This window comes from Scyliorhinus canicula, chromosome 9, assembly GCF_902713615.1.
Source record: "Scyliorhinus canicula chromosome 9, sScyCan1.1, whole genome shotgun sequence".
Taxonomy (NCBI): domain Eukaryota; kingdom Metazoa; phylum Chordata; class Chondrichthyes; order Carcharhiniformes; family Scyliorhinidae; genus Scyliorhinus; species Scyliorhinus canicula.
The window spans coordinates 108,579,076-108,596,870 of NC_052154.1; the positions used below are offsets into that span (position 1 = coordinate 108,579,076).

Consider the following 17,795-nt stretch of genomic DNA (forward strand, 5'->3'; position numbering starts at 1 on the left):
TGCGGGGGTAGGTAGGAGGTGAGGGGGTGGGGTAAGTGAGTGGTGAGGAGAGTATTGTGGCACTATCGGGAGTGGGGTATTGTTGGACACATGTGACGCATTAAAAACCTTTGAGCACAACCAGTATGGTGCCTCTGTTGCTTTCTTCCGCAATGCGTGCTGACCTCCGAATCCATGGCCAATCTCTCCAGGCATCTCTCCCTGCCCCTGATGTGCCATCAATTAACACAAGATGAGTAGTGAATGAAACTGTGGCTTTAATAAGCTAAACAGAAAGCCTCCTGGCCACTGACCCCGAACTGGGGCAGGGCCGGAGGTCAGCCACCTTTATACCGAGTCTGAGGGGAGGCGGAGCCACCTGGCATTGGTTTACCACAATACATGTAGTACAGTAACAGTAGTACACTAACAGTGGTTTACCACAGCTCCATAGAACTCATCTACCCTCCAGTCATGGACATGACCCCGGAGCTGTGTCCCATCCCCTGGGTGTGCGGATGTTGGCTACTGTGTGCGTGGTGTTGCCATACGCCATCAGACTGTGATCTGCTCTTACTCACTATGTAGGACTATATTGGAGGCACGGAGATAAAGGGGGCTTATTTTCAGCTTTCTCTTTTCAAACTCAACTCTGGAGGTGTTTATTGATATATAACAAATGGAGAATCAAGCAAGAAATCATCTAAATCTGTGGGATTCGGAGTAAGTCTGAACCCACTCTGGATATGAGAGACAAACGTCACTTAAATTTCATTATCAAAATAGTGACCACAGAAAGATAAACTGGATTTCTCACTGAAGGTTCCTTGTGAGTGTTTGTTGTGTGTGGTCACCATGAGAGAATTTTACAGCTCCTCTCACCAGAGGGTTTCTCCCGACCCGCTGAAGGCAATGGATGTTTGAACGGCTTGCTGCATTTTCCAGCCACATCCCCACTGTGTCAGGGTGGGTAAATTCCACCCCATATTTTCATGGTTCTACATTCTTTCAAATGCCTTTGGTGGTCCCCAACTGATCAAGGAAGAAGTGTAACCGCCAAATGGATGTAGATGACAGCCATTCCTAAACAATAACATTAATTAGAAAGACATTTAAGTTTAATAGGAAAGCCTAGAGAGTGGGCAAAGGTTACAGCGTGTTTCCTGGACAGCATACATGCAGGTAGATGGAGAGAGCAGAGTAGCTGGAAGAAGGTTTAAGGAAGATTTCGAGCTGTTCAAAATTCTGAAAGGCTTTGATGGAGTAAATATAGAGGCCAGAGTTTTCCAGTCATTGACACTGGCGGGATCATAGAATCATAGAATTTACAGTGCAGAAGGAGGCCATTCGGCCCATCGAGTCTGCACCGGCTCTTGGAAAGAGCACCCACTTAAGCCCACTCCTCCACCCCATCCCTGTAATCCAGTAACCCCACTTAACCGAAGAGCAATTTAGCATAGCCAATCTGCCTAACCTGCACATCTTTGGACTGTGGGAGGAAACCGAAGCGCCCGGAGGAAACCCATGCAAACACAGGGAGAACATGCAGACTCCGCACAGACAGTGACCCAAGCCAGAATCGAACCTGGGACCCTGGACTGTGAAGCGACTGTGCTAACCACTGTGCTATCTTCCGGTCCTGCCGCAGGTTTCCCCTCAGGAAGTCCCATCGAGAACAGCGGGCCAAGAAGATCCCACTGCCAGCCGATAGCAGGCTGCCTCTGCAGCCACGAAACGAGTAGCGGGAGGAATGGAAAATCCCGTGCAGAGAAACTTTTTTTTTACTGGCAGGAGGGTTGGTCAGCCAAAGGACACAGGTTTCAGATAACTGGTAAAAGATCCAGGGGTGGCATGCAGAAACATTTATTTCTGCAGTGAGAGATGGAATTCACTGCCAGAAAGGGTGGAAGAAGCAGATTCAATATTAACTTTCAAAAAGAAAATGAATAAATACTTAAAAGGAAAAATATGCAGGAGCGTGGATAAAGAGCAGGGGACTGGGACTAATTGGATCAGTGTATCAAAGAGCTGACATTCGCATGTTCAACTAAATGACCTAATTTTCACGCTGTAAGATTTTATGCAGTTCATGTGAAAGTTTAGTTGGAATCTAAAATTAATAAAGGTCTGGTCACGCTCTTAGTTTTAGTTTTCTATCAAAGTGCTGCCAAGTCAGTGATCAGAGTGTAATTGAATGGGATTTTACTCAAAATGACTTCCATCTTCTGAGGCCGGGAAAAGATTTCTTTTTTCCTTTGATGAATTTGAACACTCTTTTCCAAAACAGCAGATTTCAATATTCCGGTTCTCCCACTGATTCCAACCTGTCCAACACACAGTCTGCACAGCCTCATTTCGAGCATCCCTGGGAGCTGCTATTCACAATGCCACAGACACCTGCTGGGAGAGCCCAGCTGCAGCAACCCATTGAAGTGATCCACATGCTTCCTGGATCTCTGTAGAGAGTTAATGTAATGCGCCAGAAGTCCATGCAAATTGATACCGGAGTGGGCGCCTCCACATTGTCTGACTTGTTGTGGTAGGTCACTAGCAGACAAGCATTGAGCAATTGGTGATGCAGAGAAAGCCTGCTATTTTAAAAGATAAGACTTCTAACAACTATATCTGCCTTATTCACAAGGTAGTCCTGAAATGAGGTGTTTCTTGGGCTGGCCTGTCCACCTGCACTTGATCTTGTTCACTAGGTCTCACTATTAATGCCATCTGAGGTGTTGATATATGTGCGGCTGCTCTGATGGGTGACAGTACAGGGTCTGTGGTGTTGCCCTACTCAGTGTGCGGGGCTGCAATACTTGAGTCCTCTGAGCTATGGAGTGAGGAAAGGGCAGAGACAAAGGACGAAGTACGCAGTTACAAGAATAAGCAGCAGCAGATAGTGACACTGCGATATGCTGCCAACTTGCTCTGCTGAATGCATGGCTGTGTGTGTGTATGTGAGTGTGTGAGTGCGCAAATGCGTGTGAGTATGAGTGTGTGTTTCCGAGTGAGTGTGTGAGTGTGAGTGTAAGTGAGTCTGTGAGTTAGTGTGTGTGGGTGGGTGGGTATGTGTGAGTAGACGTGTATGTGGCTGAGTGTGTGTGAGTATGGATGAGTGAAAATGTTAAAAAAATGAAAATCGCTTTATTGTCACAAGTAGGCTTCAATGAATTTACTGTGAAAAGCCCCTAGTCACCACATTCCAGCGCCTGTTCGGGGAGGCTGGTAGAGGAATTGAACCGTGCTGCTGGCCTGCTTGGTCTGCTTTAAATGCCAGCGATTTAGCCCAGTGAGCTAAACCAGCCCCTGAGTGAGTGAGTGAATCCGAGTGAGTGTAAGTGAGTATTTGTGTGAGTGTGAAATAAAAAGAGTGAATCAGAAGGGAATAATATGCACACCACTCTACTGGGCCTTGTCTCTAGCTCAGTCATATCATATGTTGCATGTCTTTTTTCTGTATGGATGATGTTAATGATTTCCTCCACTGGTGTCAGATTCTGATGAACTGCAGGACTTCCTCCTGTTATGATATCCCCCCTCCCCAACCACCCCACCCTCCAATCTCCACCCCCACCCCCCACCACCAGTGTTGTGATTCTGCTTCCCCTGTAAGAAATGGAGCTACATAAAATTTACAAAACGGAAATAGGCCGTTCAACCTAACTGGTCGGTGCCAGTGTTTGTGATCCACATGAACCTGCCAGACCTCTCTTCCCCGGACCCTATCCTATTCCACTCACCCTCTTGCGTTTATCAGGCTTTTCCTCAAAGGCATTGATGTTATTCACCTCTTTACTCTCTGTCGCAGTGAGATCCCCATTAGTGGAATAATATATGCCCTGTGAACACTTGTTCAAGATGTAGGAAATGGATTAACATAATGTGCTTCATGACAGAACATAGCAGCGAGTGTAACTAACAGGAATAAATTGTTCTGAAGGTAGTGGGGGGTACAAGCAGGAAGTAGGTGCAATAAAACCAGTCTCACTGACTTGAGGAGAGCCATGGAAGGCAGAGATTGCCAATATTGATGGTTCTCTGGCTAGCGTGAGGTCGTACAGGGTTATGCGATGGGCCAGAGAGATATGAAGGTGAGCCTTGGTTAGTCGTGGTTAGATTACAGCGCAGCCAAGTCATGGGAACAATTCTGGGTAGTATTTACACGCTTTGTCATCACTCTCCATGCCCGCTGTTGAATATGGCAGCTGATTGCGCACTGACAGGCCTTCTTTCCTGCTGCTCACTCAATATGTGGGCACCTCATCACAAGAAATCCTGCTTGAGTTTGCCTGGTCTTTTGGTTCACAGTGTGGCTATCCACCACCCACCCACCCACCACTGGGATAAAGTACCTTAAAAGGTGCAAAGATGCCTTTAAGAGGCAGCTGTTCCATTGGATTTGCCAGCCTCCCAAATAGCGAACGTTAATTAGGTTGATAACTAAAGTGGCACCACCTCTGTGTTAAAACTTTGGGCTGAAACGATGCATACCCCTGTTAGATCTATGTTACAGGTGCTGTCTTCGAGTTAACATGCTGGTTGAGTGCGTTTAAAATTAAGATGAGGGACAGGATCAAACCTTGATCGGAAGATTTTTCTAGTGAATTATTTATTTGTTTTTTTTTTGTTTCCCGACAGGTTTCAGAAGGTTATACACAGCTATTAAACAGCGGCTGCCAATGGCTGATAAGATGGGTCGTTTTGAACATGTCAAACACCTGATGATCACCCTTAATATTCTGCTCTGTGTAAGTGTACTTGCAGCATTATAATATCTCAGTGAGATGTTTGAGAGGGACATTGTGGAGGCAAGATTAAAAATCCTAGATCTCGAGAGCTCTCCAGTTATCCAGCTATTGATCTGCATTCTACTGAAGGAATCATTTTATTCAACTAAAATTGATAGTGTTTGAGGTGAGCTGAAAACGTAAATTTTGTGAGGGCCACGAAGAATCCAGCATGAGTCTTCAGGATACAAAGAAATAACATTTATCTACAATAACACATATATACACAGAGCGGCAACTTCCCTTGCAGCTCACTCCTCTCTCTCTCTGCTGGTTCCAAACTGGCCAGCTCTATCCATGCAGGGAGTCTGCTAATGATTTCTCCGCCCCCCTCATTGGGGAAGCTCATACTCCCACAGGATTCTGGGATTGTCATTAGTCCCCAGCCAATGGTAAGCAGGCAGGTTATAACAGTAAACTATCTGCTCCAATTAATCAATTCAGAATATGTTGGCTCCAGCCCGTTCAGAGTGCCTGTATGCTGATAGATCCACCATGGACTGGGGCTTGTGTTCTGTGCTAGCTCCAAACCATCAAGTACCTTCAGTCGAACAAACAAATTAATTGCAAAGCCTATATCTATTTCTGGTTCGAGGCTCGTGCCACATGTGATCCCACAGGCTTTCCCCAGTTGCTCAGAAATAACCTGAGGAAGGAGCAGTGCTCTGAAAGCTAGTGTTTGAAACAAACATGTTGAACTTACACCTGGTGTTGTAAGACTTCTTACTGTGCTCACCCTAGTCCAACGCCGGCATCTCCACATCAGAAATAACCTGGGTTAGGTCTTTGTGCAAAAATGTAAAATGGCTGGTGGGCAGCATGGTAGCCTTGTGGATAGCACAATTGCTTCACAGCTCCAGGGTCCGAGGTTCGATTCCGGCTTGGGTCACTGTCTGTGTGGAGTCTGCACATCCTCCCCGTGTGTGCGTGGGTTTCCTCCGGGTGCTCCGGTTTCCTCCCACAGTCCAAAGATGTGCAGGTTAGGTGGATTGGCCATGCTAAATTGCCCTTAGTGTCCAAAATTGCCCTTAGTTTTGGGTGGGGTTACTGGGTTATGGGGATAAGGTGGAGGTGTTGACCTTGGGTAGGGTGCTCGTTCCAAGAGCCGGTGCAGACTCGATGGGCTGAATGGCCTCCTTCTGCACTGTAAATTCTATGAATTAGTTGCTCTGTTTGCATTATTCACATTGAAGTGATTGAACTAAAACTGGGGAGATGTGGAACAAGCTGCAATCACACATTGCAAGTCAATATCTAGCCCTACATTTACCGTAAGAGATCCGGGGTGAATGCCCTGCCTGATTCACTGGGATCGCCTTTTGTTGGGAATCAGGCTCCCTTCACAATAGTCAACCTCATTGAGTTATTTTAGTTCAACTTCACTCTGTGTCCTGTCTGTTGCTTCCAAATACTCCAAGATTATTTGTTAATCCTGCAAAGTCATTCTCACTAACACCTAGGTGAGGGCCGTGTGTTGAGATGTACTCATGTCAAAGTCAGCAGGGCTGTCTCACAAACTAGTCAAACAAGCCTGAAAGTCATACTCACTCAATGCTGTCTGACAGCCAATGCTCCATCTTCCATTTTCACCCCTGTGACCCACCAGGGGTGAGGGCACTATGGCATACAATCTGGAGGGAATGGCCCTGGGGACCCTCATCATTGATTTAATACCCCATGAGGTTTTATGTCTTTAGGTCAAACAGGAGCAATGAAACACACTGCCCTCCCAGTGCCAATGAATCAGCACACCTCTACATTGAACACTACTCAGAGGAAGTACTGAGGATGCAGAGGGCGGAACTTACCAGCTGTTCAGGAAACTTCCAAGTCCTTCTCTCAGAGTGGCTTGCTGCTACCAGTACTGACTGTAGTCACTGGACGTGTGGTAGCAATGGCAAGAACCAGCACAAGGGTGCAATCTACTCAATTAACTACCCGTCGTAGATACCATAAGGCCATAAGACATAGGAGCAGAATTCGGCCACTCGGCCCATCGAATCTGCTCCGCCAATCAATCATGGCTGATATTTTCTCATCCGCAGTCTCCTGCCTTCTCCCCATAACCCCTGATCCCCTTATTAATCAAGAACCTATCTATCTCTGTCTTAAAGACACTCAGTGATTTGGCCTCCACAATCTTCTGCGGCAAAGCGTTCCACAGATTCACCGCCCTCTGACTGAAGAAATTCCTCCTCATCTCTGTTTTAAAGGATCGTCCTTTTAGTCTGAGATTGTGGCCTCTGGTTCTAGTTTTTCCTACAAGAGGAAACATCCTCTCCACGCCCACTCTATCCAGGCCTTGCAGTCTCCTGTAAGTTTCAATACGATCCCCCCTCATCCTTCCAAACTCCAACGAGTACAGACCCAGAGTCCTCAACTGTTCCTCATACAACAAGTTCTTCATTCTAGGGATCATTCTTGTGAACCTCCTCTGGACCCTCTCCAGGGCCTGCACACCCTTCCTTAGATACGGGGCCCAAAACTGCTCACAATACACCAAATGGGGTCTGACCACAGCCTTATACAACCTCAGAAGTACATCCCTGCTCTTGTATTCTAGCCCTCTTGACATGAATGCTAACATTATATTTGCCTTCTTAACTGCCGACTGAACCTGCACGTTAACCTTAAGAGAATTATGAACAAGGACTCCCAAGTCCCTTTGTGCTTCTGATTTCCCCATTTAGAAAATAGTCTATGTCTAAATTCCTCCTTCCAAAGTGCATAACCTCACACTTTTCCACATTGTACTTCATTTGACACTTCACTGCCCACTCTCCTAGCTTGTCCAAGTCCTTCTGCAGCCTCCTTGCTTCCTCAATACTACCTGTCCCTCTATCGATCTTTGTACCATCTGCAAACTTAGCAACAGTGCCTTCAGTTCCTTCTTCCAGATCATTAATGTATATTGTGAAAAGTTGTCCCAGCACAGACCCCTGAGGCACATCACTAGTCACCGGCTGCCAACCTGAAAAAGATCCCTTTATCCCCACTCTGCCTTCTGCCAGTCAGCCAATCCTCTATCCATGCCAGGATCTTACCGTTAATACATCTGTCCATGACAGGAATGACCACCGCACAGTGCTTGTGCAGATTCATTGACTTCTTCACACTGTGAGCACCCTCCATTGTGTTGTGTGACAAAACCACTATCTCATGTAAATCTTATGTACAATGCTAGCAGCTAAAAAGTCGGCACGAGGTGTCCTCCCCTTAAGAGGTGGGGTGAGGGGGAGCTCAAGGACCCTCGAAAGGTAAGTTGGGGTGATAGGACACTTGGAGTTTGCGGTGTGGTAGCAAAGGAGGGGGGCATCGAAAGATAGGGGCAGATTTAAAAAATGGTGTCCTTATCCGCAAGTCACCTTCCGGCACTGACGGAATGAGATAAGTGCGGCCTCGGCGGTTCAATCCCGACAGAGGCCAAAAGAAACGTCAGAGTCCCGCTTGATAGTGGGGTCATTCTCGGTATTGCAGACATTGAGAAACACCCTGCTATACGTCCCCAAAATGGGACTCTGTTTTTTGCATGTTAAATCATGCCCATTGTGACCACACCAGCCAAAAGTAGTCATCTAGCCCCGAATCCCACTTCTCTATTTTTGTGGGTTACAGCACTTCAAGTGCAAATCCAAATACTTCTTGAATGTTATGAAGGTTTCTGTCTTTACCATCCTTTCAGGAAATAAGTTCCAGATCCCTACCACCTTCGGTGTGAAAGGTTTCCCCTTGAATCCCCTCTAAATCTCCTACATCTTACCCTAAATTTATGGGCAGGACAATTTGGCCACGCCCATCTCTGAGATTGCCCAGTCCATCGAATCTCCCATGGTGGGTCCTGTTACAATGGGACTGGAAAACCCGAGCCATTGACTCCTGGTTCTGGGCTCCTCAGCTGAGGTGTAGAGGGCCATCCTATCCACTCTACCTCAACGCCTCATAATTTTATACACTGTGATTAGGTCTCCCCTCAGCCTCTTCTCCTCCTCCTGAGAAATAAACCCCGGCTTATCCAATCTTCCCCCATAACTAAAATTCCCCAGTTCAGGCAACATCCCTCTCGAGTGCAATCATGGCCAGAATTTTCCGGTCGTTGGGATTCCTTTTTCTCGCTGGCAGCGTACCTCTGCCAATAGCATGGGATGATTTCAATGGGAAATTCCATTGAGAATAAATCCTGCCACCAGTGAACGGCACGGCAGTGAAACACACGACTGGGGAACAGAGAATACCACCCCATGGGCGAGATTTCATCAAAATGTTTCTAAGTGTGGTAGCAAGCAGGAAATGCTGCGAGTTCCCCGACACTCGGCCAGGCGAGGCTGTCACTGCGGTAAAACCTTAATTGGCCCGCTTAACAAGGCCCCACAGGATCCACACCGTAAATCATGGTTTGCCGGCAGATTCAGCCAGCACCACGCTCGCCAGACCACTGCTGACATGGGATAGCAGCACTTATACTGCTCCTGCACAATCAACCCCACTCCACTCGCAGTCAGGTCGCCATGTAGACCAGGCCCACGCTTTGGCGGCGCATATCTGGGATGAGTGTTCGACGCATTGGAGGCCAGACGGGAAACCCTTTCCCCCCGGGGGTCCAGGAGAGTCAGCCACAGGACAGCCACTGCCGTCTGGGAGGAAGTGGCAGCGGCCGTCAGCTTGGGGAGTGTGACCCAGGATGACCAGCACCCAGTACCGCAAGGTCAATGACTTCCACTGGGCCGCTCGGGTGAGTTTGCACCAGACACCCAACCCCCTCCCACCCCCACACACTCCTCACTTTCTCCTCCCATCACTTCAGGCCCCCTCCCACAACCCCCAAGCCCCTCCACCACATCAATGAATGACGCCAGCGGCTAATGATGCCACCTCTGGGCCCCGCAGGAGATGTTGGTCCCCACCGACGGGAGAGGGCACGGACAGACGATGGGCTGTCGCGAGGTGGCCGAGGACTGGGCAGTGATCACCGTGGAGGTTGGCGCATGGCGCAGAGGTGAGGACCAGTCAAACCTGAGTTATTAATGCCATACACACTGACCCATCCCTCCCACTGACTACATGTCCATTCTCCGCAGGACCTACAGCCAACGGCGCCAGCCCATCCGGGGTGGCCCCCACCATGTCTACCATGAGAATAGCTCGAAGGAGAGCACCACACACACTTGCTATTGCACATCAGGTGGAGGCAGGAACTCCCAGGCGACACAGTAGTCAGGGGTCTGCTGGGTCCCAGGATCCAGCTGGGTCCCAGGCAGATGCTGAGCCTCTAGAACAGGCTATCCTGGAGCTGATGCAGGCGCTAGTGTGCGGCTGTGAGATTCAGAGGGGGATGTCAGTCCTCCAGCAGGTCCATAGCCAATTTCAGGAGTCCCAGAGGCTATGGGTGCAGGGGATGGCGCCAGCAATGTGTGGCACTGTGGCCAACACTGCTAGGGTGGTGACTGCAGTGGAGAGCCTGGTGCACGATGTCAGCAGCATGAGTGGAGGTGTCCAAGGTGTGGAGCAGTCAGTGACGGCCATGGCAGACCACCTCGACTGCATGTCCCAGTCGCTGGCAGACATGTCCAAGTCCCAGGTGGGCATAGCCAAGGTGCTCCACAGCTCTGTCCCGAGGTGCACCCCAAGGCCCTATGGGCACTGATCGGGAAGAGGGGCGCTGGGTGTCAACCTGAAGCCATCCTATGGAGTGGTAACGGTGGCCACCAGCTCCCCCGAATTGCAACCCCTCTGACAAATAGCGCCTCTCGCAGTCAGCACCAAGAACAGTGTGATGGTGGGGCATGTGCTGCTAGCAAGTGCGCCGGGGCCCTCCGCCCCCAGAGGACGCCCACCAGTGGCATGGAAGGCCACAGGACGCAGTAAACAGGTGGCTGTCTCCACCTCTGATGGCATGATGGGTACACATAGTAGAGTGGTAGAGCAAGGAAGACTGAGCAAGTCGAGGATCACTGAGAAGGCACTGCAGGGAGAGTACAAGAGCAGGGGGTAAGTGGGGTGCAGGTGAGGGAAATGGTTGGGGGGAGAGGTGGGGGGGGTCTGGGAGGGATGCATGAGTGTGCGGCACCTTCGTAAGGTGGGTCAGCTGAGGACACTTTTGTTCACCATTAAAGTCTGTTGGCCTTGATCAGTATGACACCTCTGGCATTTTGTTCGGCAATGCAGGCCAAGCACCAATCCCATGGCCCATCTCCCTAGTCATCGGGGTCCTGCTCCTCCCCCCCGCCACACCCGGCTCAACCTCGGCACACCACGTGCAGTTGATGGGTGTGAGGGAGCACTCAGCAGACAGGCAGCGGTCTAACTATGGCATTGAACGAGGAGCTCCAGTGCTCATCTCTCTGCGGGTTATCAGCTCTCCCCCTGCTCTCAACATTGACCCACTGACAGTGCCAACACAATCCCATCACCCTGGATTGATGCAACATACTCGCTGGGAGGGTAGGAATGAAGTGGTGGGGGTGGGAGGATGGTGAGTGGGTAGGGAGGAGATGGAGAGGGATGGGGGGAGGGCGGTTGGAGAGAGGGGGAGTGATCGACGAGGCCATGTCCTATGTGAAGCGGGCGAGAATGAAGACCTCCCTGGCAATCCGGGCTTGGCGGACTCTTGCAACTGCCACTTTTCCTCCATCTTCCGGCTGGTCCTGCGGGTCCTCCCCGGGCTCGTCCCCCAGCCCTTCCTGGTCAGGTGCATCCTCATCCTCTTCCTTGGAAGTGGCCACATATTCCTCCCCTCAACCTCCAGCACATCGCCTGCTGCTGTGCCAGGTTGTAGAGGACACACAGATTACTACAAAGTGGACGACCCTCTGGGGATGAAGTCCAGAGTGATCAATGCATCGGAACTGCATTTTGAGGAGTCCAGTGCACGCTCATTGACAGTCCATGTGGTCTCATGGGCCTCGTTGCACTGGCTCTCTGAATTGATCACCAGTCTCATACTGGTGTCATTAGCCAGGTCCTCAGCAGGTATCCTCCAAGAGCTAGCCAGCCATCCCGGGGTGGGCTTCGAAGAGGCCAGGATGTCAGACTGCCCAGGATGTAGCTCCTGGGATGTGTGCACACATGGTCATGATCTTCATGTGATGGTCGCACATGAGCTGAATGTTCAGGTAGTGGTACTTCTTTATATTGATGTAGGGCACTCCCAGACTGCCAGTGAGTGCAAGGCAACATGCATGCCATTCACTACCCCCTGAACCTGGGGAATCCCTGTGATAATGGAGAATGCTGATGCCCGGGTATCTTGTTGGGCTTGGTCCATGTCAAAGTTTATGTAATTCTCTGCCTGGGCAAACAGAGCATCCATGACTTCACAGATGCACTTGTGGGCTGCAGCTTGTGAGATACCACATAAGTCTCCGCTCAAGCCTGGAATGATCCTGAAGTGTGGAAGTTCAGAGCTGCAGTGACCTTGATGGCCACCAGGATCAGGTATCCTCCTCCTCCACATGGTGCCAACTCAGCGAGGATAGACAGGTACTGCACCGTCTCCTTGTTGATGCGGAGCCTCCTGCGACACACGCTGTCCGTCATCTGTTGAAAAGAGCAGTGGCACCTGTACCTTGGGCCGTCGCCAGCCTCCCCCATTGGGTCCCTCCCTGGCGTGATGGCCGTCAGGATCCCCAGGCAGTGGGGCGTGGGGCCCCTGATCACCAGACCTCACATCCTGTCCCCCAGACACTTACACGTAACATTACCGGGACAGGGGCTGGGGCAGGCAGGGCTGGGTTACCCCCAGAATTGGACCACATGATCAGGGTTTGGCATGATGGACTCGCAGGCGCTGCGGCACCTATCTCCTCCTCAACCCCCCCCAACCCCCCGAGCTCAGTCCAGCCCATGGATGGCCAACCCCCCTCCTGTCCCACAACCTCCCCTTCCCTCGACCTTGGATGAGCCCTCAGGGGCACCCCCACCCCCCTCCGAGCACCAGGGCAGCAATGCCAGAACCCCCGGGCTCTTTGTCAGCGAGCAACAATGGCTACTCACCTCCTCAGGTCTCCGAAGCAGCCCTCCTGCTAGCTTCACCTATTTAAAAAGGAGTACTAACCTGTGCCAGCATGACCACTTGCAGGGGAGGCAATTAGATAAGGGGAGGCCGTTAGGTAGGGGGTCGCTCCCATTAATTGTATGGAGACCGGGCCTAAGTGGTGATTATCGATTTCTCGCCAATCTCAGGTGAAATCCTGATTTTTCCAATGGGAGTGGGCCATTTCCATCAGCACCCAGCACGGCTCTCTATCCTGGCCTCTCCCATGATTTAATAGCCTTGTCGCGCTCTCACTCAAGCACATCGCGGCCATTAAATCGCGCCCATGGGCTGGATTCTCTGTTCCTGAGACTAAGTGCTGATCCAGAGGAGCATGTGAGGTCTTTCACGACAAAGAAATCATTATCCTTTGCTTTCTGCCTCTCATCCAGTTTTCAGCAATTCTTGCCACTTTGTTTTGGGATCTAAATTTTTCTCCTTTTGAAACCAGTCCATCAAATGGGACCTTATTGGAATTCACATAGATTACGCCACAAGCAGCATCCTCACATACCCTCCCTGTTACCATCAGGTTACATCACGTTAGTTAGATACAACATTGGGAAAGATTTTGCAGCTGTTCATGCCAATCCCACCCGCAGTGCATTCCTGCCTTGGGTTTCCTGGTGACGGAGGGTGGATTCAGTGAAAAATCCCATTGACGGTGGCAGGACCAGAAGATCCAGCCGTTGGCCAATGGCTGGCCATCTCCCGCCGCTGGGAAACATGCCACAGGGAGACCAGAGAATCTTGCCCATTACCTTTCCAAATCAGTGGTGTCTTTGATTTATTGGGGCAAAAAGGATGATTTATCCCACCCCTCAGAATTTTTCCCAAGTTAGGCTGACTGTAGACTGTAGCACAAACATCTACCATGTGCTAGCAGTATAGTCTGGCCAGGTTAGCCATAGGTCTTTAGTCAGCCTAACATAATGTCGACCCACAGTGCAAGTATGTTTAACAGCTCATTACAGACTGGTCTGTAATGATTTGAGCCGGAGTGTTTCCTTTCTGTTCGTGTTAGGCAGGTTCGGCAATGGGAGCGGAAAACATTTGACACCATTGTCCCCTCTCTCCGTCAGTGACGGGGTGTGTTCCCCTATCTTGAACGTCGGCAACATAATTTGAATAGAACATAGAACAGTACAGCACAGTACAAGCCCTTCAGCCCACCATGTTGTGCCGACCATTTATCGTAACCTAAGATCAACCTAACCTACACCCCTTCAATTTACTGCTGTCCATGTGACATTAACATATAATTATCATGCCTCCCTCGTAAGGAAGTCCATTCATATCGGTGTGAGGACAGACTGGTATGAAACTTGACTGGCCTTCCATGGTGCGCACCTGGTGGGCAGACCTCCTCAGGTGAGTGCAGCACCCAGAAGTTAAAGAGTCATGCCTGGGTACTACCCGTGTGTTGCCCACTGGCACTGCCCCCCTACGCACTGCCATGGAACTGTTCCCGGCACTGCCTTGGAAGTGATGTGTTGGGTGTGCTGGGTCTGCGAGGACTGCGTTTACCAGAGCAGTGAGAGAGACAGGCTACCAACACTTGTAGAAGTACAACTCTATTTTATTTAACTATGAGCTGTTAAACATACTTGCACTGTGGGTTGACACTATGTTAGGTTGACTCAAGAACTATGGCTAACCTCGCCAGACTATACTGCTAGCACATGGTAGATGTTTGTGCTACTGACTACGGGCTCTGTCTGTCTCAGAGGCTGCATCCCAAATGAGCGGGAAAACTAGTGCCCTCTGGCTTTATAGTGACCGTGCCCTTTCTGGTGATTGGCTGCTGTGTTCTGTGTGTTGATTGGTCTTTCAGTGTGTCAGTCAGTGTGTGTCTATGCACCATCATATACTTGTGTGTATATTATGACATCTCCCCTTTTTATTAACAAACAAATATGTGTACGTGGCAATAAATAGTGTGATATGTGAATGTCCCTGACTATATGGGGAATATGTGAGCATATTTACAGGGCCATATACAAAATTGCTAACATATTTACAGGGGAAGGTGTCTAGTGCAGATAGACTGTATGTAACATAACACGGAACATGAATAACAGTATGTACAAACTAGTGAATGAATGAACAGGGTAACGAAACAATCAGTCCATGAGTTTAGAGAGTTCATAAAATCAGGCAGTTCATAAATTCAGTCTCTGTGGCGGGCGACAAATTCTGGTTGACCGCCTCAAGGGTGGGTCAGGGGCCGCCTGCTCTGGAACGGGTGGGACTGTGTCAGTCGCAGAGGGTGGCAACAAAAAAGGTAGATCTGCGAGCTCTTGGACGGGCCTGTCCTGAGGGCGAGGTAGGGCATCACGATCTGGAGGCGAGCGTGGAAGGAGCCGCAGTGCCTGCCTATTTCGGCGAAGAAGAGAGCCATCCTGCAGACGAACCAGAAACGACCTGGGGGCCACTTGCTTGAATACCACAGCGGCGGCAGATCAGCCACCGTCAGGAAGGTGTACATGAATCTGGTCATCAGGAACAAGAGCCGGGAGATCTGTGGCACGGGCGTCGTACGCCGATTTGTGTTGGACCCGAGACAACTGCATTCGATGCAGGACCGGTAGGTTGTCCAAGTCTGGGACGTGTATGGCGGGCACCGTCATTCGTAATGTGCGGTTCATCAACAATTGAGCTGGTGACAGGACAGTGGACAATGGAGCTGACCTGTAGGCAAGTAGTGCAAGGTAAAAGTTGGATCCCGCATCGGCCGCTTTGCACAGGAGTCGTTTGAAAATGTGCACCCCCTTCTCAGCTTTGCCTTTGGACTGGGGGTAGTGGGGACTGGATGTGACGTGCGTGAAATTATATCGCTGGGCAAAATTGGACCACTCCTGACTAGCAAAACACGGGCCATTGTCGGATGATGCGACCATCAATTCACTCGAAAACTCGTGTCGAAGTAAACAGTGGTTTTAATCAACTTACAACTTTGCCTGCCTGCGACCGGTACAATACTGAAGGCGGTCCCGCAGGTCTGCTGCTCTTATACTTCCTCTAAAGGGTGGAGCCATGGGCGGAGCCCGTACATGCTCCAATATCTCCCCCTGTGGGTGAAGCCACACAATGGCCCATAGATGGAGCCCACAGGGTTAATAACATAGTATAACGCAATACAGTATACTGGGAATTAAATGTATTTATACATTCACCACATCGGACATGACCGTGAGTGGGATGCCATGGCGAGAAAAAGTCTCCTTGCATGCATGGAAGACCGCTGTCGACGTGAGGTCATGTAGCCTAATTACCTCTGGGTAGTTAGAGAAGTAGTCCACTATGAGGACGTAGTCCCAGCCCAGTGCATGGAAAAGATCAATGCCAACCTTGGTCCACGGTGACGACACCAGTTCATGTGGCTGCAAGGTCTCCTTTGGCTGAGCTGGATGGAACCGTTGGCATGTCGGGCAGTTGAGAACGGCGTTGGCGATGTCCTGATTGATGCCAGGCCAGCACACTGCCTTACGGACCCACCGGAGGCACTTCTCCACCCCCAGGTGACCCTCATGGAGCTGCTCAAGGATGAGTTACTGCATACTGTGCGGAATGACAATCCTATCCAACTTTAGCAGAATTCCATCTACCACTGCCAGGTCATCTTTGATGTTGTAGAATTGCGGGCATTAACCCTTGAGCCATCCGTCTGTCAGATAGCGCATGACGCGTTGGAGCAGAGGATCATTGGCTGTTTCACGACGAATCTGGATGAGTCGATCACCCGTGGTGGGCAGGTTGGATCCGCAGAACTCAACATGAGCATCAATTTGGCACACGAAGCCCGATGGCTCGCAGGGCGTAGTGACAGAACGGGAGAGTGCATCGGCAACGATGAGCTCCTTACCCGGGGTGTGGGCCAGTTCGAAGTCATACCGCCTGAGTTTAAGAAGGATGTGTTGCAGGTGCGGCGTCATATCATTAAGGTCCTTTTGAATAATGTTGACCAATGGCCTGTGGTCATTTTTGACCGTAAATTTAGGGCGTCCATAGACGTAGTCATGGAATTTGACAATTCCCGTGAGAAGGCCCAGGCACTCTTTTTCGATTTGCACATAGCCTCGCTCGGTGGGCGTCATTGCACGCGATGCGTATGCGACTGGAGCCCATGAGGAGGCGTCGTCGCGTTGGAGGAGCACTGCTCCAATACCGGACTGGCTCGCATCAGTGGAGATCTTCGTCTCCTTGGCAGGGTCGAAGAATGCCAATACCGGGGCCTTGGTGAGTTTCGCCCTGAGTTCTCGCCATTCTCCCTCGTGAGTGGGGAGCCACTGGAATTTGGTTGTCTTCTTCACCAGATTGCAGAGAGCCATGGTGTGGGATGCGAGGTTGGGGATGAACTTTCCCAGGAAGTTGACCATGCCCAGGAAGCGAAGGACCACCTTCTTGTCCTCTGGTGTCTTCATGGCATTGACGGCCGACACCTTGTCAGCATCCGGCTGCACGCCAAACTGTGAAATGTGGTCGCTGAAGAATTTAATTTGTTTGACCAAAGGAGCATTTGGCTCTGTTGAGGCGGAGGCCATGGTCATGGATTCTCCGGAAGGCGCGTTGGAGGCGATCAATGTGTTCCTGCGGGGTGGTAGACCAGATGATGATGTCATCTACATAAATCCGCACCCCTTCGATGCCCTCCATCATTTGCTCCATTATTCGGTGGAACACCTCCGAGGTTGAGATGCTGCCAAACGGCATCCGGTTGTAACAATACCGGCCAAATGGGGTGTTAAAGGTGCAGAGCTTCCGACTGGATGCGTCAAGTTGAATCTGCCAGAACCCCTCGGATGCGTCTAGCTTGGCGGGAGCCATCTCGCAGGTGAGTTCTTCGCGCTTTGGGATACGGTAGTGTTCCCTCATAATGTTGCGGTTCAGGTCCTTGGGGGTCAATGCAGATGCGTAGTTGGTTTCTTAACACACACCATGGAGCTGACCCAGTCAGTTGGTTCTGTTACTTTAGATATGACGCCCTGGTCCTGGAGGTCCTG

The 17,795-nt window shown here is 50.3% G+C and overlaps 1 protein-coding gene across 3 annotated transcripts in view; it reads left to right on the forward strand.

The window, feature by feature from the left end:
* Positions 1–17,795, forward strand: part of LOC119971599 (tetraspanin-18-like) — a 293,880-nt gene that overhangs the window by 235,425 nt on the left and 40,660 nt on the right. For all 3 annotated transcript variants that reach the window (XM_038807378.1, XM_038807377.1, XM_038807379.1), the window contains exon 2: positions 4,615–4,724. In XM_038807378.1, the coding sequence (XP_038663306.1) occupies positions 4,656–4,724 (69 nt within the window). In that variant the 5' untranslated portion in view covers positions 4,615–4,655. The remainder of the gene's footprint in view (positions 1–4,614; positions 4,725–17,795) is intronic.